General features: G+C 42.3%; 1 protein-coding gene and 1 pseudogene across 4 annotated transcripts in view; one reads left to right on the top strand and one right to left on the bottom strand.

Moving 5' to 3' along the window:
* The window catches only part of LOC141087825 (uncharacterized), a 57186-nt gene extending 34415 nt beyond the window's left edge, over window positions 1-22771 (bottom strand). For 3 of the 4 annotated variants that reach the window (XM_073573663.1, XM_073573666.1, XM_073573665.1), the window contains exon 1: window positions 22657-22729. In XM_073573663.1, the coding sequence (XP_073429764.1) occupies window positions 22657-22720 (64 nt within the window). In that variant the 5' untranslated portion in view covers window positions 22721-22729. Of the gene's footprint in view, window positions 1-22656 lie in introns of all 4 variants that reach the window. The other variant, XM_073573664.1, reaches the window with a different exon arrangement.
* LOC141087803 (zinc finger protein 592-like) lies at window positions 6983-13936 on the top strand (annotated as a pseudogene).
* Window positions 22772-25098: the final 2327 nt, after the last annotated feature.

Genomic DNA, 25098 nt, shown 5'->3' with positions numbered 1-25098 from the left:
TCACCCAGGCTTGCTTCCCAAATGACGAACACAATATCACCAACAATGATTGAACCACCTGACACTCATTTATAGAGCATTCACACCTGTTACCTAATCACGTGCACGCAACCAAAGAACCAACATGCAATACCACTACCCACCACCGGGGCAACCCAGAACGAATGACACCAAGTGCAACAATTCCAATGGCCACTGGGGGGCAATCAACCCACTTTGGCACCTAGCCAAAGGAAAAAAAGTTTAACTTTGTCCATTTAAACTGTCAGATCCACGCTGGATTATGACAGTTTCACTGACTGCCTTCTGGACATCTGTCAAGTCTACAGTCTTCCACAAGATTGTGGAGCCTACTGAAACAGACTAAGGGACCTTTTTAAGCACTTAGGAAGCCTTTGCAGGTGTTTTTTGTTAATTATTCTAATTTACTGAGATGATGACTTTTGGGTTTTCATTGGCTGTAAACCATAATCATCAACATTAACAGAAATAAACACTTGAAATAGATCACTCTGTTTCTAATGACTCTATATAATATGAGTTTCACTTTCTGTATTGAAGAACTGAAATAAATTAACTTTTTGATGATATTCTAATTTAGTGAGAAACACTTGTACCTGTGTTGTTTCTGATTGTCTCCACCCTGAGTTCCTGTTTGGTTGAACCCTGATTGAACATCCTACTTAAACCTAGCATTGCACTTCCTTCATTGTGTGATTATTGAACTACCAGCCTTTAGTCAAGATTCCTTTCTCCTGCTGTTCTTGTAAACTCCATTACTACTCCTGTGTACTGACCCCTGGTGGTTCCTGACTCCACTCCCTGCCCTTGTGCAGCATACATGCAGGCTCAATAACTCCCATCTCCTGCTGTGATACAGCTGAAGTCCCCTCCTCCATTTGCAGGCCTTGTCTCCCCTGCCTTCACTAGCCAGTCCCCTCCTCTTCCCCAGGCCCAGTCGTTCTCTGCCATGTTAGTTTCTCCATGTCACAGCATAATGTTATGGATGAGTCACCAAAGGAGGAAAAAACAAAAATAATAGCTAAGTCCAGAAAACCAGAGAAGTTGGAAGCTATCGGATTGCAGACCCCTGAACCTATCCACAACAACTAGCAGTAGCCGTGGGGGGTTCCTACGTTGCCCTAGACCCCTCGGTCACAGCCGGATAACTAAATTAGCCTAAAGACAGAAAGGGGAAAGCTAAACTGCCCCAGAGCAGACCCCAAAGCAATAGGCAGCCCCCAACATATAATGACTGTGAAGCAAGATGAAAAACACTAACACAGATAGAAAGATAGGTTGAGCAAATGATGGGGCCCAAGCTAACTAAATAGGACAGGATAGAAAAGCTGCTGTCTGCAATCCGCAAAAACCCTATGCAAAAAAGAACCAACAGACTGATGGGAAAAACAGGCACAGAAGGCGCTAGGCTTCAAAAAGACTATATCAGCACTCAGGTATATTCTGAAGACAGAGCCAGAGATCAACAGATCAGAGACAAAAATGGAATTCAGCTCACCCCCGGCCGGGGATGGCTGAACTCCAAAAAACAAGGCAAACAAAACCAGAACTAAAGTGTACAAAAGGCAGCGCAAAACTTAGCTTTGAGAAGCAGAAATCAGACTGGTCTCCAAGAATCCAACAGGAAGATCACCAGCAAGGCAGCAGGGCGTCGGCTGCCTTATATCCAGTCATCAGTTCCTATGACCCAGTCATCATCTACCTGCTCAGCTGTTTGGTAATCAGCCTCACTACCTTCCTTTGCCAGAAGAGGGAGTTCATCAGACCTCACTGGTAAAGGGAAAAATGAACTCACACCAGTACCTCCCCCTTGAGGAGGGGTCACCAAACCCTCATCCATGCCACCAGGGCGATCAGGGTGAGCCCGATGAAAGGCATGCACCAATCTTTCGGCATGAATATCAGAGGCAGAGACCCAGGAATTATCCTCCTGACCATAACCCTTCCACTTAACCAAATACTAGAGTCTCCGTCTAGCCAGACGGGAATCCAGTATCTTCTCTACCTCATACTCCATGTTACCTTCAACCAATACAGGGTCAGGAGGTGCCACCCCAGGAACTACTGGTTCAACAAACCTCTTCAACAAGGACTTATGGAACACATTATGAATCTTAAACGTGACAGGAAGAGCCAACCGAAAAGAGACCGGATTAATAATCTCCAAAATCTTGTAAGGTCCAATAAATCTAGGCTTAAACTTAGGAGAAGCCACTTTCATAGCAATATTTTTTGATATCACCCACATTAAACTGGGGACCAATGGTCCTATGCCGGTTGGAAAACCGCTGGGCCTTTTCCTGGGAGAGAGACAACTTATCCACCACTTGGTCCCAGATCTGGTGCATTCTCTCCACCACAGTGTCAACACCTGGGCAGGCAGAAGGCTCCACCTGCCCTGAAGAAAATCGAGGATGAAACCCAAAGTTACAAAAAAAAGGTGACAACAAAGTGGCAGAACTAGCTCTATTATTTAAAGCAAATTCGGCCAAGGGCAAAAATGAAACCCAATCATCCTGATCAGCGAAAATAAAACATCTCAAATATGACTCCAAAGTCTGGTTTGTTCTCTCCGTCTGCCCGTTGGTCTGAGGGTGAAACGCAGAGGAGAAGGAAAACTGAATTCCCAGCTTGGAACAGAAGTCCTCCAAAATCTAGACACAAACTGAACTCCTCTGTCAGACACAATGTTCTCAGGAATCCCGTGCAAGCGAACTACCTGTTGCAAAAACAAGGGCACCAACTCAGAGGAAGATGGCAACTTAGGGAGTGGTACAAGATGGACCATCTTAGAGAATCTATCACAAATCACCCAAATAACGGTCATTCTCTGAGAGACAGGCATATCAGAGTTAAAATCCATTGAAATATGGGTCCATGGCCTCTTGGGCACTGGCAAAGGCATCAACAACCCACTAGAGCGAGAACAAGGTTTAGACCGGGAGCAAGTCCCACAGGACTGCACAAAATTCCTGACATTACGAGACAAGGCGGGCCACCAAAAAGACCGACTCACCAGATCTCTAGTACCAAAAATACCTGGATGACCAGCCAATGCAGAGCAATGAACTTCAGACATCACTCTCTTCCTCCACTGGTCAGGAACATACAACTTTCCACTAGGACAACGCTCAGGTTTGTCCTCCTGAAACTCTTCCAGAGCACGTCTCAAATCGGGCGAGATGGCAGAAAGAACTACCCCCTCGCCTAAGATGGTAGCAGGCTTGGTCACAACAGGAGAATCAGCAAAGAAACTCCTAGAGAGGGCGTCTGCCTTGACATTCTTAGTGCCAGGAAGAAAAGAAACCACAAAATCAAAACGTGTGAAAAACAAGGCCCACCTAGCCAGTCTAGGATTCAAGCGTTTGGCCGACTCCAGGTAAATCAAATTCTTGTGGTCAGTAAGGACCATGACCTGGTGTTTAGCTCCCTCCAACCAATGTCTCCACTCCTCAAATGCCCATTTCATGGCCAACAGTTCCCAATTCCCCACATCATAGTTACGTTCGGATGGGGAGAACTTTCAGGAAAAGAAATCACAGGGATTCATTTTAGATGTCACAGGATCTTTTTGGGACAAAACAGATCCTGCACCAATCTCAGAGGCGTCTACCTCTACCTGAAACGGGAGTGAGACATCAGGTTACCGCAGAACCGGAGCAGAAGTGAATCTTCGCTTCAGCTCCTGAAAGGAAGAAACAGCCTCCGGAGACCAATTCAGCACATCAGCACCCTTCTTAGTCAAATCAGTCAATGGCTTGGCAATACTAGAAAAATTAGCTATAAATTTCCGATAAAAATTAGCAAAACCCAAAAACTTCTGGAGGGCCTTCAAATAAGTGGGCTGAACCCAATCATAAATGGCCTGTACCTTGGCCAGGTCCATTTCAATAGTTGACGGAGACAAAATGAATCCCAAAAATGAAATCCTCTGTACCCAAAAAGGCATTTCGATCCCTTGACATACAGGGAATTCTCCCTCAAAATCCGGAACACAGTCCGAACATGTTCCACATGAGAGTCCCAATCCTTGGAAAATATCAAAATATCATCGAGATAGATAATCAAAAATGTATCCACAAAGTCTCGGAAAATATCGTTCATGAAGGACTGGAAGACAGAAGGGGCATTAGTGAGCCCAAAAGGCATCACCAGGTACTCAAAATGTCCCTCCGGAGTATTAAACGCCGTCTTCCATTCATCCCCATGCTTAATGCGAATAAGATTATACGCCCCCCTGAGATCAAGCTTGGTAAACCAGCAAGCACCTTTAACTCTGTAGAATAGATCAGAAATCAGGGGTAACGGATACTGATATTTAACAGTAATTTTGTTGAGGGCACGATAGTCAATACAGGGCCTTAATGAACCATCTTTTTAGCCACGAAAAAAAACCCAGCACCTAAGGGTGAAGAGGATGGTCTAATATGACCCTTCTCCAACGACTCCTTAATATAGGATCGCATAGCCTCGTGCTCGGGTACAGATAAATTGAAAAGCCGACCCTTGGGAAATTTACACCCCGGGCTCAGTTCAATTGCACAGTCATAACTCCTATGAGGAGGCAAAGACACAGACTCATTCTCACTAAATACATCATGAAAGTCAGCCAAATAGTCAGGAACATCATGCGACTGGGGAGAGGTGGAGAAAACAGGTGCATCACTAAGGGCACACCGACAACCCCAACTCACCACAGACACAGATTTCCAATCCAAAACTGGATTATGGATTTGCAACCAGGGAAACCCCAGAACAATGGTATCATGCAAATTATGCAACACCAAAAATCTGCAATTTTCTTGATGGTCTGGGGCGACCCGCATTACCACCTGGGTCCAAAACTGAGGTTTATTTTTCGCCAAAGGAGTCGCATCAATACCCCTCAAAGGGATAGGCGTCTGCAAAGGCGTCATAGGAAATCCACAACATTTAGCAAAATCCAAGTCCATCAGTTTCAGAGCTGCTCCCGAATCCACAAAAGCCTTGGCGGAAAATGTGGACAGGGAGCAGATCAGAGTAATTGCCAGAAGAAACTTAGGTTGAACACCACCCACAGAAAACGTGTGAGCAAAACGTTTCTCTCATTTAGGGCAAACAGAAATAATGTGCGAGGCATCTCCACAAAAAAACACAGCTTATTATGCCTTCTGAACTCCTGACGTTGCACCCTGGACAAAACTCTATCACATTGCATAGGTTCAGACATTTGTTCAACAGGTGGCAACACCTCTCGTGCAGTCTTGCGTTCACGCAAACGCCGATCAATCTGAATGGCTAATGACATAGGATCGTCAAGACCAGAGGGAGCAGGAAATCCCACCATAGTATCTTTTACGGTTTCTGACAAACCTTTCCAAAAGAGAGCTGCCAAGGCATCATCATTCCAGGTAGTAAGGACCGCCCACTTTTGGAATTTTTGACAGTACAACTCTGCAGAATCCCGACCCTGGCTCAATGCCAACAGGGCCTTGTCAGCCTGATCAATAGCATTAGGTTCATCATACAACAACCCCAAGGCTTGAAAAAATGCATCCACATTATTTAGAATAGGATCATCAGGTTTCAAAGAAAACGCCCAATCCTGGAGATCGCCGCGCAGCAAAGAGATGACAATTTTAACCCGCTGCGCGGAGCTCCCCGACGAGTTAGGCTTCAAGGCAAAAAATAATTTACAATTATTCTTGAAATTCAAAAATTTAGACCGATCCCCAAAAAACACATCAGGAGTGGGGATCTTTGGTTCAGCAGCATGGGAATGAGTAAGATAGGCGGAAATTCCCCGCACTTCCGCAGCGAGCTGCTCCACACGATCACACAATTGCTTCATCTCCATTGAGAGAAAAAAAAAAATTCCCCCTACGGCCTCAGAGATATAGAGGAAAAAATATACACAAAGAAATTCTGACACCCTTTTTTTTTTTTCTTACAATTCTTTCCTGCTATTGAGTACCCTAGGATCTGTGGTATGGCTGGTGATTCTGTTATGGATGAGTCACCGAAGGAGGAAAAAACAAAAATAATAGCTAAGTCCAGAAAACCAGAGAAGTTGGAAGCTATCGGATTGCAGACCCCTGAACCTATCCACAACAACTAGCAGTAGCCGTGGGGGGTTCCTACGTTGCCCTAGACCCCTCGGTCACAGCCGGATAACTAAATTAGCCTAAAGACAGAAAGGGGAAATCTAAACTGCCCCAGAGCAGACCCCAAAGCAATAGGCAGCCCCCAACATATAATGACTGTGAAGCAAGATGAAAAACACTAACACAGATAGAAAGATAGGTTGAGCAAATGATGGGGCCCAAGCTAACTAAATAGGACAGGATAGAAAAGCTGCTGTCTGCAATCCGCAAAAACCCTATGCAAAAAAGAACCAACAGACTGATGGGAAAAACAGGCACAGAAGGCGCTAGGCTTCAAAAAGACTATATCAGCACTCAGGTATATTCTGAAGACAGAGCCAGAGATCAACAGATCAGAGACAAAAATGGAATTCAGCTCACCCCCGGCCAGGGATGGCTGAACTCCAAAAAACAAGGCAAACAAAACCAGAACTAAAGTGTACAAAAGGCAGCGCAAAACTTAGCTTTGAGAAGCAGAAATCAGACTGGTCTCCAAGAATCCAGCAGGAAGATCACCAGCAAGGCAGCAGGGCGTCGGCTGCCTTATATCCAGTCATCAGTTCCTGTGACCCAGTCATCATCTACCTGCTCAGCTGTTTGGTAATCAGCCTCACTACCTTCCTTTGCCAGAAGAGGGAGTTCATCAGACCTCACTGGTGAAGGGAAAAATGAACTCACAACAGCATAATGAGCAGGCCACATCCTGATATAATTGTGTGGTTGCAGACTGGGCTACTTCCTCGATGGCTGTAGCTGTGATCGGAGGATACAGGGTCTGGTTTTGTGTGCAGGCATCTACATTAAGTGGAACTATGCATATGCATTACCAGATTCCAGTCATGGGGAACATGAAAACTCCAGACTTTGACGATCTTCTTCCTGCTTTTGCCATCACTGATGTTACAAGTTTGGATGCCAATGAACCTATCCAAGCAACAATTGATGAACAAGAAAACCATCTCAAACCATCAGGAAAGTGTTTTCATGAGAATCTCTCTTTGGCCCAGTCTGTTTCTGTCCCAGATATTCTAGCAGTTAGCGTTATTGTGAAAAACATCAGCTGACAGAAATCATTTGAGGCATCTGATGGAGAGAGAAATCACATGGGTCCAACTTTACTGCAGAATTGCTTTCGTAGCCATGAAGTGGGCCCTGATCCACATGCAGTTGGACCAGGTTATGGAAAATTTGAACCAGGATTCATCAATAGGGACAACTTATGGGGCTACACCGATAAAAAATAATCGCACAAGGCAGAACCATTACCAACTTTTACCCAGTTTAACCCTATTTCTAACAATGAGCCAGAAGATTGAAAAAATAATGTGTCTTAGCAAGCAGAAGGTAGCAGAGTCTCTGTACTTTCCACACCCTTCCATGAATGAGCCTAAAGAAGGATACATGGTCGATTCTCTAAGAAAGCCCGTAGAGCCTAAGCTGAGTATATTTGATGAATACTGTAAAAAGAGCAGAAATCTGACTGCATGGTAGCAGAGGAGGATAGATCTGAGCAAACCCAAGGTATAGAAAAAAAACAGCAGTTGGCTTGGTTCGTCTGTAGGAGGAGGATTCCCCTCTATGTAGCCAGGCCGGAACCAAGGGGACTGTCACCCAGGTTCCTAGGGGGACTGTTCCAGGGGACATAATTAGAGGATAGACCAGAGAGAGTGCTAGAAAAGATGGGGGTGGAGCCCGCAGGCCGCAGCCCAGCCCGACTCCAGCCCGCGGCTGTGGTCTGCCTGCTGCCACCCGTGACCCCCGCAGTTCAACTTCGAGCCACGGCTGCTTGTCCGCTGCCACCTGTGGCCACCGCTGCCCGTCCCCAGCTTGTGGCTGCAGCCTACACCCCCCAGTCCCCGGGCAATGCCGTCCCACCTCCACGGGGTGGAGCAACAGAGGAACTCTTCAGGGGCCTGCTGTGCCCCCGCTTCGCCTGGGCGTAGGAACACCCGAAGTCTATGCCAGATCCTCATCGGCTGGGCCCAGCGGCTGAAACGCAGAAGCAGCATCGACCACCACTCTACTGGACGTCAGAGAGGATAAGTGACATGTTGTAGTTAATACCCTGGACCCGTAGTCGGCCATACCGCGTTCCTATAGTGAGTCTTGACCGAGTAGTCATGTTCGTGTTAACAGTGTATTCTTGTTTTGATCCCTACGAGGATAACTGTTGTTAGCTTGTTGGTTACTCAAGATAGCCCCTATCGGTATAAATATATATATAAAACGTTACATCTTAAGTTCATCCCATCTTCCGTCTCATCACTGCATCCCGCGTACCTGTGATTACTACACATCTACGCCTTATAGGGATGCTCAGGACAGCGGCAATTCTCAGGATAGAATATTTTCCATTCCAGGGGACTATTTCCGTGATGCAGCAGGTACCTCAAATCTGCCTTCATCTGTGCTACCTAGGCAGCAGATTAAACATGCTCATTCTAAATGATCATCTTATGTAGATGCTTTGATGGCCATGCAAGCTAAAAAAGTTGCAGTGGTCCCTAAGGAAGAATCTTTAAATCCTTCTAAAGACAATCTTACGGAGGGGTTTGAGATGCAGAACCACCAAATACCACATTTTTCTGATTATAAGATGCTCTGGATTATAAAATGCACCCCAAATTTTGAGGAAAAAAATTGGAACAATTTTTTTTATAAAATGGTGGTGCTTCTTATAATCCATGTGTCTTATTGCTTATCTCTCTATAGGTCGTCAATGGGTTTTATATCTGGACTCAATGTTGACCACTTCAGAACTCTCCAGTGCTTTGCTTCTATCTATTTCCGGGTGCTTCTTAAAGTATGTTTGGGGTCATTGTACTGCTGGAAGTCCCATTCCCTAGGGCGCAAACCCAGCTTTCGGATCCTGACACTACATTGCAACCCAAAATTTTTGGGTGTTCTTCTGATTTGATGTTGCCTTGCACACAGTCAAGGCACCCAGTGCCAGAGGCAGCATGGCAATCCCAAAACATCTTTGAACCTCCACCATATTTGACTGTAGGTACTGTGTTCTTTTATTTGTAAGCCTCATTCCTTTTTCGGTAAATAGTAGAATGATGTGCTTTATCAAAAATGTATTGGTCTCATTGGTGCACCAGATGCTTTCCCAGAAGGATTTTGGCTTACTCACTTACATTTTGGAAAATTGCAGTCTAGCTTTTTTATGTCTCTGTATCAGCAGTGACATCCTCCTGGGTCTCCTGCTGTAGGGTTTCATTTAATTTAAATGTTGACAGATATTGTTCTCTGCCATCCATGTCCAGGGAAATTAGCTGCAGTGACATTGGATGTAAACTTCTTGATTATTTTGTGCACTGTGGCCAAAAAAAATCAAGATCTCTGGAGATGAACTTGTAGCCTTTAGATTGCTGTTAATTTTCAATAATTTTGGTTTTCAAATCCTCAGACAGTTCTCTTCTCCTTTTTCTGTTCACTATGCTTATTGCGGAAGACACAGACACACAATGCAAAGATTGAGGTAACTCCCCTTTACTCAAATCCCTGCCCGTAAAACCCAGAGACACCAAATCAATTCCATTAATAATCAAACCACTGGCATTGCTGTCATGATGACGCTTAAAGTGCAGTGGTAAAGTTTTTAAAAGGAATCATCTACCGTTGTTTTTGCCTTCTCAACGTCCCTCATGTTCTCTTGTCCTGATTTTTAATTCACGTGTGGTAAGACCTATATAGATCTTACCACACGGACATTGGGCATGGTAAAAATGACACCCTGTGAGGAACAATTAATGTGGTTCCTAATTTGAAATGTTTTAGACCAGTGTTTCTCAACTCCAGTCCTCAAGACCCACCAACAGGTCAAGTTTTCAGGGTATCCTTAGCATTGTACAGGTGATTTCAACACCTGCTCAAGCATTAATTCCATCACCTGTGCAATACTAAGGAATTCCTGAAAACATGACCTGTTGGTGGGTCTTGAAGACTGGAGTTGAGAAACACTGTTTTAGACTCATCTCGGTTTGAAAATGTGCCAGCTTTTACCAAATTTAGGCATCCCTTGCAAATACCACATGGAAAGAATCCTGGTTTGCCGATATTTTTATTCAATCTCCTCTTACGTTCTCCGGATATATAGTGGCTGTGTACTAGGATGTCTTTCAGATTATTAGACCGTTTGGCCCCAAAAGAAGTGGAAGCCAGGAGTATCTCCTTCAAAATAGGATCCCAAAAAGAGCATGCCAAAAAAAGAGTACATAATCCATACCCTGGATGAGGTCAAATTGAAAACTGCTCCTTGTCAGTTCTCATTGGTCAAGTGGTTTACATCTGCAGGATACGTATTTAATCTTTCAGTGGACCTTTTGATCTCTACTGATTATGGAGGAAGATCTGCTTTGAGCATGCTTAGAATATTTCTAATTGGACCATATTTTGGAGAGTCATAGAATCATAGAATCGTAGAGTTGGAAGGGACCTCCTGGGCCATCTGGTCCAACCCCCTGCCCAAAGCAGGATTCGCTAAATCATCCCAGTCAGATGTCTGTCCAGCCTCTGTTTGAAGACTTCCATTGAAGGAGAACTCACCACTTCTCGTGGCAGTCTGTTCCACTCATTGATCACTCTAACTGTCAAAAAGTTTTTTCTAATATCTAATCTGTGTCTCCTCCCATTCAGCTTCATCCCATTGCTTCTAGTCTTTCCTTGTGCAAATGAGAATAAAGTTGATCCTTCTACAATGTGACAGCCCTTTAGATATTTGTAGACAGCTATTAAGTCTCCTCTCAGTCTTCTCTTTTGCAAACTAAACATTCCCAAATCCTGCAACCTTTCCTCATAAGACAGGGTTTGCAGACCAGTCACCATTCTGGTCGCTCTTTTCTGAACTTGCTCCAGTTTGTTGATGTCTTTTTTAAAATGTGGTGCCCAAAATTGGACACAATATTCCAGATGAGGTCTGACCAAAGAGGAGTAGAGGGAAATAATTACTTCACGTGATCTAGACTGTATGCTTCTGTTAATACATCCTAGAATTGCATTTGCCTTTTTTGCTGCTGCATCACACTGTTGACTCATATTCAGTCTGTGATCTATTAGTATACCCAAGTCTTTTTCACATGTGCTGTCACTTAGCCCTATTCCTCCCATTCTATATATGCTTTTTTCATTTTTATTGCCCAGATGTAGTACTTTGCATTTCTCCCTGTTAAAAACCATTCTGTTAGTTGCTGCCCACTTCTCCAGTTTATTTAAATCTTTTTGAATCCTCTCTCTCTCTTCTCTAGTATTAGCTATCCCTCCTAGCTTTGTGTCATCAGCAAATTTAATCAGTTTACCCTCAATTCCTTCATCTAAATCGTTGATAAAGATGTTGAACAATACAGGGCCCAGGACAGAGCCCTGTGGTACCCCACTTGAGACATTCTTCCAACTGGATGTGCAGCCATTTACGACCACTCTTTGGGTCCGATCACTAAGCCAGTTATGAATCCACCTAACAGTTGCCTTGTCCATTCCATACTTAGTCATTTTTTCAATAAGGATTGTATGAGAGACTTTGTCAAATGCTTTGCTGAAGTCAAGATATACTATATCTACAGCATTTCCTTGATCCACCCAATCAGTAATACCATCATAGAAGGAAATTAAATTAGTCTGACATGACTTATTAGTTACAAACCCATGCTGACTCTGTTTAATCACTTCATTCTTATTCAGGTATTGACATACATGTTGTTTAATAATTTGTTCAAAGATCTTTCCTGGTATAGAAGTCAGACTCACCGGCCTATAGTTGCCTGGGTCCACCTTCTTCCCCTTTTTGAAGATAGGAACAACATTTGCTCTTCTCCAGTCTTCTGGCACTTCTCCTGTTCTCCAAGAATTTTCAAAGATTATGGAGAGGGGTTCAAAAATTTCTTCTGCTATCTCCTTCAGTACTCTGGGGTGTAATTCATCTGGACCTGGAGACTTGAATACATTTAGGTTAGCTAAGTGTTTCCTCACTATCTTTCTGTTTATAGATATCCTGGATTCTTCTATTCCCTTAATAGGACAGTGAATAACAGTTGATGTTACATTTCCTTTCTGAGAGAAAACAGATGCAAAATAGGAATTTAAAAGTTCAGCCTTCTCAACATCCTGTCTTACCATTTCATCATTTTCATCCTGTAAAAATCCTATAGCATCTTTGACTTTTCTTTTACTTTTGACATATCCCCAAAATCCTTTATTATTGCTTTTGACATCTCTTGCAAGCCTCAATTCATTTTCAGCTTTAGATAATCTGATTTGTGCCTTGCAGGTTCTGCAGACAGCATTATATTCTTCTTTAGATATGCCTCCTTCTTTCCATTTTATAAACATTTTTTGCTTCCTTTTTAGCATGTGCTTAAGTTCTGTGTTCATCCATCCTGGTTTCCTTAAATGCTTCCTATTCTTCCCTCTTTTTGGAATTGTTAACAACTGTGCTTTGAGAATTTCATTTTTCAAGATTTCCCATCCTTCCTGGACATTTTTGTCTTTAAGGATATCCAGCCATTGGATCCCTCCAATTCTCTTTCTGAATCCCTTAAAATCTGCCTTTCTGAAATCTAACCTTGACGTCTGAGTCTTCACAGGTCTTCCGCCTCTAGTTATCCAAAATTCTAAAATAGCATGGTCGCTACCTCCTAGGGTCCCAGCCACTTTTACCTCCTCAACCATTTCCTCCCTGTTTATAAGGATTAGATCCAAGGTAGCAGTTCCCCTTGTTTTCTCCTTTACCTTTTGGAAGATAAAGTTGTCAGCAAGAGAGGATAAGAATTTCCTTGACCTGTTAGTTTTGCCTGAGAGAGATTCCCAACAAATGTCTGGATAGTTGAAATCTCCCATGACAACTATGTCATATTTTTTGGAGAACTTGGCCATTTGATGCATAAAGAGTTCATCCATATCTTCAGCTTGCACAGGCGGCCTGTAGTAAATGCCTACAATGGTGTCCTTTCCATTGTTCTGTCCTTGTATTCTTACCCAAACAGTTTCCACAGAACTCCCAGTCTCTGAAGCTTCAATCTCTGTGCAGATATACGCATTTCTAACATACAATGCGACACCCCCTCCTCGTTTATCAAGTCTGTTTCTTGCAAATAAGTTGTATCCTTCTAGTCTTGTATTCCAATCATGTGTATTGTCCCACCAAGTTTCAGTGATTCCAATGACATCATATTTCTTTTCCTGTGTTAGTAGTTCCAATTCTCCTTGTTTGTTGCCCATGCTTTGTGCATTAGTATAGAAACATTTTAGTTTGTGATTGGTTTCTCTTTCTCCAATATTTTTTTTAATTAGATTCTTTCGTCTTTGTTCTTCCTTTCCACTTCTAATAGCAGAGTTCTCAGTAGCATTTGTCAGGTGTATGGCTTTTTCTGGTCTTTTGCTTCCCTTCCCATGTTGTTCTAGTTTAAAGCTCTCCTTACAAGTGTAGCAAGGCGACTTCCAAATACCTGCTTTCCAGTCTTCGTAAGGTGCACCCCATCTCTAGCAAGTAGTCCATCGTATAAGTAGTTCACTCCGTGATCCAGAAATCCAAATCGTTGCTGACGGCACCATCGACGTAGCCAGTTGTTCACCTGCAGAATCTTATTCCACCTCCTTGTTCCATGGCCATCCACTGGGAGGATGGAAGAGAAGACCACCTGCGCTCCCAGTTCTTTCACTTTCTTGCCTAATGCATAAAGTTCTGTTCTGCAATGAGTCTGTTCTCATTGGTCAAGTTGTTAACATCTGCAGGATACGTATTCAATTTTTCAGTGGACTTTTTTGATTTCTATTAATTACAGAGGAAGATCTGAATTGAGCATGCTTAGAATATTTTTAATTGGACTATTTATTTTTAATAATTTATTTCATGCACTTTGTCACTTTATTATATATAAATGTAATATATGACTGTCTATTTAATTATTTATGTTTATATTGATGGGTATATGTGTTTATAATATGTAAGGTAGCACTTTATGCATTATTTGCACCATTTAAATATATATTGGTACATATTGGATTTATTATATTAAAAAATGTATAATATATACTTTTCACTGTTCACTATGTACCCCATTTATTCACTTCACCTTCTTTCTTCTTCTTTCTCACTCATTATATGTTTTTTTCTGCACTTTTAATTGTTCACAGTCATGTTCTGCAGATTATTCTTTTGGGGTCAATTTTCTGTCTATTATGACAGCGCTCTGATATGGAGTTTGTAGCATGGGTTAGTGCACTATTACGCACCTTTATTTTTCACATTCATGCTATATAGATATTCTCTTTCGTGGTAACTACATCCCTGGTGACAGTGCGCCTGGGCGGAGTCTGTAGCGCCATTCATTTCCGGGAGCACTCCATTATTGAGCCTCATGCATTCCATCTTGCAGTTCAAGGAGTGCGTCACCGGAAGTGACGTTTTACTCGGCTGCACAGATCAGCGCATGCACCTTATATGTCTAAAGGATGTTTTCAGGGCAGATTGTTTCCCTATCTTGAGTCGAGACTTCTGATTAATGCTCTGGGGTATTTAGCATCACAACACCCTCACCTTAGACACACCCCTGGAAGAAGCTAGTGCAAAATGCGCGTTGGGGTGTAGGAGGTCACTCCATTCAATGCCAGAGATACCCATTTGTATGAGGTAAAATAAGTATTGGATCTATTGTTTTTCTGGGTCACTTGGCTACCTCTGTATGTCTTTTAGAATATATAGCCTTGTTAATAAGTATTTATATGATGATATTGAAATTGCAGGCACAATACTATGCTGAATCTCCTTTACCTTTAAAATAATAATATATTATGATTATGGTGATTGTGTCTATAGCTGCTATTTTGGGATTTAGCCTTGTATAATTTTGCTATTGTTCAATTTATTTACCAGAAGGACATCTTCATATTTATGGTTAATTTTGAATGGCATTTAAATAGCTTTCTGCTGGGCATTTAGTTATTTTAAATTGGATTTTAATATATTAATAAAAATTATTAATTTTAATGAGTCTCTTCTGTTTGGCTACAATCTGATATAAGTCCGAAATCCCCCTGTTTTTTACTCCACACAAAGTATGATGTCCCACAGCACCCCAAACAGTAAGATGTTCACCACAGCTCCGAACACAATAAAATGATCACCACAGCCCCCCCAAACAGTAGGATATCCACCACAGCTCACCTTGTACAGTACAATGTACACCACAGACCCCCAGTCTGTATGATGCCCACCACAGACACTCATACAGTAAGATGTTCACCAGAACCTCTTTTAAAGAATGCTTTTCACCATAGTCACTCATAAAGTATGATCATCCACATCAAACCCCTTTTACAGTATGATATCCACCACAGACCTTTTATACAGTATGATGTCCACCACAGCCACACAAACAGTATGATGTACCCCACAGCATCCCATACAGTTTAATGGTCTCCCACAGCCCACAATACAGTAAGATTGCCTATTACAGCCACCCCCAACCCATTATGATCCATCACAACCACTAAACACAGTGTAATGGTCTACTGCAGCCATTCCACACAGTGTGATGGTCTATCACAGCCACCTCACACAATGTGATGATTCACCACAGCCATCCATGCAGTATGATGGTATCCCCACCGCCTCCCAGGCATTATGATGGTCTCTCCACAGCCTCCCATAAATTATGATGTTCTGCCCACAGCCTTCCATGCGGTAGTATTGTCTCTCCACAGCCTCCCATGCAGTAGGATGGTCCTCCATGAAGTATTATTTTCCCTTCACTACTTCCTATGTAGTATGATGCTCCCCCACAGCCTCACATGCAGTATGATGTCCACCACAGCATCATAGTTGATATGATGGTTTCCTCTAAGCCTCCCAGGCTCTATTAGAGCATCCTCACAGCCTCCCATAAAATGTGAAGGTCTAACATAGCCCCTCCCCAAAATAAAACAAAATAAAAAACATTATATTTATTATACAGTATCCAGCCGTGCTGACAACACAGGCTCTTTCTCCTATCTTGTCCCATAGTGGAAGTAGATGGCACAATGCAGGGATCTCACTGTGCCACCTAACGTCCCCTGTGTGGGCATCAATGCTGTTAAACAGTGTAGCAAGCATTGCGGTCCATGACTGGACTAGCCTAACTGGTATTTTCTACAATTGTCTGATGGCCAGTCTGGTTCTGCCCACCAGTGTCTGAACCACATGTTTGTTTCCCTGCTCCACAATATTTTGCAGAGTAACATGGCTGTCTTTAACCCTTAGCTCCCAACCATCCTGGATTCAGGAGGACCATCCTGATGTCAGCAATCAGTCCGGATAAAAGTCTGTAAAAAGGCATTGGCTGTTTTTATGGATCTGGAAGTTGGTTCAAAAGAGTAGCAGCTTGCTGGGGTGCAAACCTGACATAAAGGGTTGGCTCTTCTGACATGAGCATTGGCACTGTTGGTGGTGGCACCTGAGTCAGGAGTAGAGGTGGCATCGGGAGTACAGATGTAATCTCTTGTGCATGAGGAGCAGGAGGAGATAACAGTCCTGGAATGAGGGGCTCTATTTGGGCAGCTCCAATATCATGGGGTGGAGTCCAGGTGATACAGGCAGTCTTAAAAGATTTAACAATCATGTCCTCATTACTAATTAACCTGATTTCAGAGAGGCAGCAAATGCTTGGGGGGCTACACTTGTTCATTTTAATTCCAACTATTTCTCTTGTACATACATGAACAGGGAAACTGAAAATGCCAACACCAATAGCGGGAATTGTCAAGGTCTCAATCTGCTCACTAATATTCGCATACTCAAAAATGCGAGTTATTGCTGCGCGAAGTTGTTGAGCACAAATGTCTGGATGAATAGGGTCAAAAGTAAAGGGTCACAGCGTGCATGATCATTATACACGGAAGATTGCCAGATTTAGTCACCGCTATGTCCCCAACAGCTCTCTGACACGTGACTCAACAATGATTCAACTGTCAGCTTGAATAGTCGGCCCTGTTGCTTCCACTATAGTACTAGCCACAGCTCCATTGTGCTCTAACCAAGAATTGGCAGCATTAACAATAGCGCCAGTTTCCATTGTTATTATATCACCCTTTCCCACCACTAACAAAGGTCCCACAGGAAGCTCTTTTTCAAGAATAGGTTGCAAACATTCCCTCCCCTTTGTGCTTCCTATGATGTCGGCATCCCCCTACCAGTTTGAGCCCCCTTGATACAGTTTCCACCATCCCGTATAGGTGTGTGCTTGGATGCGACAGAGCCTGTAAGGTACTGGGTATAGGGTTAGGGAGACTGCATGAGAGTGCTGATGTATTGCAAGCATTGGGAGGAGAGGTTGTTGCTTGGAGTATCTCATGTGGGTGTGTGGCTAAATTGGCAGTGGAAGTGACAGTAGAAAAGGTCAGTGCCGTGGATGATCCAAGTGGATGGATTGTTGGGTTCACCACAGGAGTGATAGGGGAAGGGTCAGTGGCCCACTGGACAGCATTTTAACAGGGCACATTGGTAAAGCCTGTTCACTTCCCGAAGGAATATAGTATTGGCCGTTAGTGGTCATTACTGGGTAACAAGGATTTGGTGGTGTCGTATGTAGCCTTAATCTAAGATGTTCATCGCTGGAAGTTGTGTGTGTCTTCCTGAATTGTGCCTCACTCGATTTAGACAGATCTATGTTAGTCACATGATGATATGGCTCAGTTTGTATGATCTGGGGCGACGTTCCAAGATGACTGCCAAAAGAAACACACTTGCCTTCCCCAAAATGGCTGCCAGAAGAAACACACTTGGCTTCCCAAAAATGGCTGCCAGAAGAAACACACTTGCCTTCCCCAAAATGACTGCCAGAAGAAACACACTTCCCTTCCCAAAATAGCTGCCAGAAGAAACACATTTGCCATTCCCAAAATGGCTGGCAGAAGAAATTAATTTGCCATTCCCAAAATGGCTGCCAGAAGAAACACATTTGCCATTCCCAAATGGCTGCCAGAAGAAACACATTTGCCATTCCCAAAATGGCTGCCAGAAAAAACACATTTGCCATTCCCAAAATGGCTGCCAGAGGAAACACATGGCCATGTACTACCATTGGTGGTGGCCTCTAACAAGATATATTTTTGTAATACACATAACTTAAAAACTCTGTCCTTTTTATTCCTTTCCTCTTCTATCCAATTTTCTCTATGCAGACTTTCAGAGACTCTTTCCCATGCTGTAGCAGTAGACAACAATCCATTATCTTCTATGATACCTTTCCTTTCTTTCAAGACAATCTTCCACTCCAGGGGCTATAATCTTCCCCTTCTGGATTTCCACACAACTTCACAAGCTTTTTACATTGTTTTATTTGATTTTTTCCTTCTCGAACCGCGACTTATGTACACGGGTCTAACTTCCATGTTCCGCAGTTTACAATAATTACCTCGTATTAATCAAATTATTAATCAAATTACCAGGCCCCCTCTGTGCTGAGTTAACTCACTCTAGGTCACATGGTACCAGGTCCCCCCTTGCTGAGTCAACTCACTCTAGGTCACGTGGCAAAACTCAATTTATTACGCTCCACGCTAAGTCAACTCACTCTAAGTCACGTGCAAAACTCAATTTCAAAATACACCTCGTATTAATTAAATTACCAGGCCCCCCGTGCTGAGTCACTCACTGAAAGTCATGTGGCAAACCTCAATTTATTAGGCAACGTGCTGAGTCAACTCCAAGTCATGTGCCCCTACAGGTTGAGCCACTCACTCTAACATAGTAATTAAGGATGAAGGAAGACTTTAAATGCATCCAGTTCCACCCATATCCTATCCTAACTTGCCCTAACATGTTGATCCAGAGGAAGGCAAAAAAAACCCATGTGGCAAACAGTAAGCTTCATATTGGGGAAAAAAATTCCTTCCCGATTCCACATACGGCAATCAAAATAGCTCCCTGGATCAACGCAATATTAAGGAAACAACTTTCTCCTATCCAGAACTGAAAATTGTATCACAGGAGACAGCAGTGTACTGTACTATAGACAATATCCTTTTTTTTGTTTTTTTTGGTTTAAGACACCGCTGAAAAAAAACCCACTTGCTTTCCTACCTGTCATCTCCCCTTAACACAACACATAACAGGCAGCAGGCAACTAATGCACATGACAGTTCTTGCAATTTAATGACCAGCACCAGAGAGACCCTTCTGCCATCTGCCAGATACCACGAAAACCGGACACAGTCAGGCAATCTGCACAGATACCCCGAAGGACATAGTCAAAGACTACAGATTATAAAAATCAACAGAATTACTGTGTTCTGATAAGGAGATGATCAGTCTCCTGGTTCGGGGCATTCACCGGACCTCAGGGTTTAGGGCTTCTTGCTCTGCTGGCCTCACGTTGGAAGGCCAAAAATGTTAGGTTGAACAATAAAAAAATGTTCACTAGTTGCCTGCTCCTGGCCCAATGGATATTGATCAAGTGCGCATAAAGAAATCACACCAGAGACAGTCGGATGTAACCTCCCTTTGATCAATCTATGGCACAGCTCCAAGAGGCTTTATTTAGTCTGAACATAGATTTATATATCCCCTGTAAGGGGGCTCGGTTAGCTCTAAAATGGGAGTGATCGGATGTATTCCATTGGTTAGTGGGTTGAGAAGTGAGCTAGTCCATGGGTGGACCAGTGAGGTTATCAGGCTGGGTTGGTCCATGAGGTCATCACAGTGGGCATCATCATAGGTGGATCCATGAGGTCATCAGGGTGGGCATCATCTTGGATACCAGCACATGGTGTGTGGTGAAACAGGAAATGGCAGCCATTTTTAGTGTCACACTTTGATCTGAAAAAGCTCATGTAAGGTGAAATAATACACTTTATGGGTAGTTCCTCTCAATCTCTTATGTTTTGAGGTTAATTAGAAATTAAGGAAAGAGAGCGCACATAAGGCGATAAAAGTGATATTCTGGGTGATAATACACAGTTCGTGCACTCACCTTTACAGGTTGTGAACAGTCACAACCCCTTGCAGAATGTAAAAGGAACCAGTGGTCGCTGCAGACTCCCGTAGATACCAATGTCACCAAGGAGGAAAAAAAAAGACCGGGTTTTTCAATGTATCCACGCTGACCACACAAGGACAGGATTATTCTTCAAAGCTTTATTTTGCCGACGCGTGTCATGGCAAATCTGCCACTTCCTCAGGGCCAAAGTATAAAGGAAGTGGCAGATTTGCCACGAAATGCGTTGGCACAATAAAGCTTTTAAGAATAATCCTGTCCTTGTGTGGTCAGCGCGGATACGTTGAAAAACCCGGTCTTTTTTTTCCTCCTTGGTGACATTGAGGTTAAATTAAGTATTTTGATCTTAAGGCTTTCCTCAACATAAAATTACCAAAATAGTTTTGAAAAACAATTCAATAATGTCATTGTTAGGGCTCATACTCAAATGCGAGAAACTCGGACGAGTCTTGCACGTCAATACCTGGCACTGCCGCTGGCACTCGAATCGGAGTGTTCAGCTGCATGTATTTCTATGTAGCTGAACGCTCCGTTCCTGAGTGCCGGGAACTGACGTGCGAGACTCGTATGAGTTTCTTGCTTGTGAGTATGAGCACTTACTGAGCTTTTTTAATTAAATTAATAAACATCACAAATCAGTATATAACATGGACATATTTGTTGTCCTTATAATCGTAACAACACGCACAACACAGTGATCAGATTACTTATGGTGATCAGTAAATGGTGCAAATAAATGAAACAATTGAGTTTTTTTCTCTATTAAGCACATAAAAACTGCTGTACACACATATCATGAATGCTGTGTTTTTATACTGCTTTTTTCTGCACATTTTCTGCAGGTATCCCCACCAAATGACTCAATGACAATCTCCTCTGATTATGGAATTTTTGTTTTTTTTTCCCCTATTTGATGTATTTTTAGTGCAGATTTAAAAATGTATTTTCAAAGTTTTCTAAAGAGAATAGAAAAGATTTGATTCTGGCCTTGAAAATGCAACTTTTTTTACACGTGTTTTTTTTCAAGCTCCACATAACAGCTTAAATAGAAAGGAAAACCACCAAAATGCACAGTATAACAGCATCTTTAGGCCAGGGTCACACTTGTAAGTGTAATGTGAGAAACTGAGTGTCTCGTATCAATACCCAGCACTGCCGCTGGCACTCGGACCAGAGTGTGCAGCTGCATACTCTGGTCCTGACTGAGTGCCGGCAGCAGTGCCGGGTGTTGATGTGAGAGACTCGCGTGAGTTTCTCGCATCACATTTGCAAGTGTGACCTTGGCCTTACACTCACAGTGGGTGGAATTTTCATTAAATCACATCTCCCTTGTATATTTAGGTTGTGTTCTCATGTAGCATAAATTATGTATTTTCTCTGCTGCACTTTTTTTGCATATATCTGTTGTGTTTTTCTGTGCAAGCATAGTTGATGTGATTTCAGGAAAACTGTACACTGTGCGTCTAAAAATACTTTTGAACTGTGCGATTTGGTGCCGTTTTTTCTCTAGAGGTCTTTATGCAAAAAGCTGCAGTTACTTTTAAAAGTGTAGATTCAAAGCTTTCCTGCTCTATAACAAAACACTTAAAAAACCTGGCTATACATTTGCTCCAAAAAAAATTAATCCATGGATCCCAACTAGAGACGAGCATGACTCACATTTGACATCACGCAAACTCTGGCTACTCAAAAGCCGTACCAATGATGCCAGAAGGTAAGAGATGTGTGACCCTCCTGTCCAACTGCCAGGTGGCATTGGCCTGAATGCTGCACCAGATTCCCGTGAATCGACCTGCTCATCACTAGTCAAAACGTTCTGGACACAGAGTCATGGATTTTCACTAAGTCATAGACTTGTATGGGTAATTTTGACCTGTGACACGGATTGAAAAAGAACACGTGTCTTGTGATTTTTTTGTGGATACATGGTCTACAAAAAGCATGTTCACGTGAGCAGCTTAATAGATTATACTGTAATAGGTACATGTTCTACTAGTGAAAACCTTGGATAAAACATGTATGTGATACTGGCAAACATCCCAGTTGGGTCTAATGTTAGTCCCCAGATTGCTATTGAAAACCATCAGCACCCAGAAACACCTTACGGGGGTGTACCTACCCTCTGTCTAACCACATAGATGCTTCAATTGTCATGAACTACATAATCTAAGAGGTTAAGTGGCTGGGAATGAAATTATCTCAACCCTGCCTCGACAGTTGAGCATCAGTTGTGAAGTCATGTAATCACATTGACGTACAGTACATGCATGGCAATTCATGCGCTGGATGACATACATGTACTTTAATATGCATTAAGAAGTAGAGATTTTTGAAAGAAACTAGAAATCTGCAAGAAAATTTTACATAATGGCACTGGCATTATTGCTAATATCTTTTACGATTCCCTCTGTATAAATAGTAAAGAATTCTGCACTGTCTATTGAGATTTTACTTATAATTAAAGGAGTTGTTCACTGCTAGGCTAACTCCTTCTTAATCTCAATGCTTTCCCCCATTAAAATAAATACACTCATACTCACTTTCCATGCCAGCACCATTCCAGCAGTGTCGGCACTTGTTCTCCCTGGGGTTGTTACACATCATGAACCCTGTGCCCACACAGCACTGGCATCACTGTCCCCAACATCAGACCTATAAGTAATCAAGAGGCGCTCAGAGAGCAGCCACAGCCCTCACTTTCTCTTAATTAGTTGATTACTGATTGGGCAAAGGGCTTATGTGATGTAACAACTTGTCATGAGCCCCAGGAGAATAAATGCCAATAATGCACGGGGGGGTGAGTATAGGTGTTTTTATTTTAATGGGGGAAAACATTCATATTGATAAATGGTCGTCCTAGTACTGGACAAACTCTTTAAAAGTAAACTCTTATGCTTTGTAAGTGACTGGTAAAATCTGTAAATTAACTACTTTCACTGAACTACAGTGATGTACAGTAACAAATTATATTGTGGTACCGTGTTAGCCAGAAAAATCGATGTGAATACTTTTCCGCCCAATGATGACAAAAGTATTCTAGGAGTGATACCTTTATTGGCTAACCAGAAAATAGTATGTTTGCAAGCTTTCAGAGCACAGAGGCTCCTTCTTCAGGCAAGATTACAAATACATTACAAATAGATTAACCCCTTAGTGACGGAGCCAATTTGCAGCTTAATAACCAGGCCAATTTTTACAATTCTGAGCACTGTCACTTTATAAGGTTATAATTCTTGAACACTTTAGCAGATCCCGCTGATTCTGAGACTGTTTTTCATGACATATTTTACTTCATGTTAGTGGTAAAATTTCTTTGATATGACTTGTGTTTATTTATGAAAAAAATGGAAATATGGCAAAAAAATTTTTAAGTTTTATGCCCTTAAATAAGAGAGATATGTCACAAAAATACTTAAATAACATTTCCCACATGTCTGTTTTACATCAGCACAATTTTGGGACTAACATTTTTTTTTGTTAGGAAGTTATAAGGCTATGTGCACACGTTGCGGATTCTGCTTTGGATTTTCCCCGCAGATTTTGCTAAATCTGCAGGTAAAATTACCTGCATTTTAACTGCAGTTTTAGTGCAGATTTAGTTCAGTTTTTGTGTGGATTTCCCCTGCAGTTTTCACCTGCAGATTTCTATAATGGAGCAGATGAAAAACTGCTGCAGAACTGCACAAAAAAAGTGACATGCTGCAGTTTTAAATCTGCATCAAATCTGCGCGGAAAAATCTGCAGCATGTGCACAGCGTTTTTTGTTTTACATAGCCTTAAATGGTACTGTACATCACTTGCAGTTCTGCCGCAGTTCTGCCGCAGTTCTGCTGCAGCTCTGCAGGGCCAAATCTGCTGCAGAACTGCACAGAATATGCACCGTGTGCACATAGCCTAAGGGTTAAAAGTTGACCAGCAATTTCTCATTTTTACAACAAAATTTACAAAACCATTTTTTTAGGGACCACATCACATTTGAAGTCACTTTGAGAGGTCAATATGACAGAAAATACCCAAAAGTGACACCATTCTAAAAACTGCACCCCTCAAGGTGCTCAAAATCATATTCAAGAAGTTTATTAACCCTTTACGTGCTTCACAGGAACTGAAGCAATGCGGAAGAAAAAAATTAACATTTAACTTTTTTATAAGCATTTTATTTCAGAACCAATTTTTTTATTTTTCCAAGTGTAAAAAGAGAAAATGAACCACAAAATTTGTTGTACAATTTCTCCTGAATATGCCGATACCCCATATGTGGGGGTTAACCACTGTTTGGGCGCATGGCAGGGCTTGGAATGGAAGGAGCAAAGTTTCACTTTTTCAATTCAGAATTGGCTGGGATTGAGATCGGATGCCATGCTGCATTTGGAAATCACCTGATGTGCCTAAACAGTGGAAACCCCCAACGAGTGACCCCATTTTGGAAACTAGACTAGACCCCTTAAGGAACTTATCTATATGAGTGGAGAGCACTTTGAACCTCCAAGTGCTTCACAGAAGTTTATAACGTAGAGCCGTGAAAATAAAAAAATATTTTTTTCCACAAAAATAATATTTTTGCCCCCAAATTTTTATTTATACAAGGATAACAGGAGAAATTAGACCCCCAAAGTTGTTGTGCAATTTGTCCTGAGTGCACCCATACCCCATATGTGGGGGTAAACCACTGTTTGGGTGCACGGCAGAGCTCAGAAGGAAAGGAGTACCGTTTGACTTTTTCAATGCAGAATTGGCTGGAATTGAAATTGGATGCCATGTCACGTTTGGAGAGCCCCTGATGTGCATAAACAGTGAAAAACCCCCACAAGTGACAACATTTTGGAGACTAGACCCCTTAAGGAACTAAACTAGATGTGTGATGAGCACTTTGAACCCCAAAGTGCTTCACAGAAGTTTATAACACAGAGCAGTGAAATTAAAAAATAATTTTTTTTCCTCAAAAATGATTTTTTAGCCCTCTTTTTTTATTTTCACAAGGC

This window comes from Dendrobates tinctorius, unplaced genomic scaffold (genome assembly GCF_039654945.1).
Source record: "Dendrobates tinctorius isolate UK_male_01 unplaced genomic scaffold, ASM3965494v1 ptg000035l, whole genome shotgun sequence".
NCBI lineage: Eukaryota > Metazoa > Chordata > Amphibia > Anura > Dendrobatidae > Dendrobates > Dendrobates tinctorius.
This window is presented reverse-complemented; position numbering and strand designations above follow the sequence as displayed.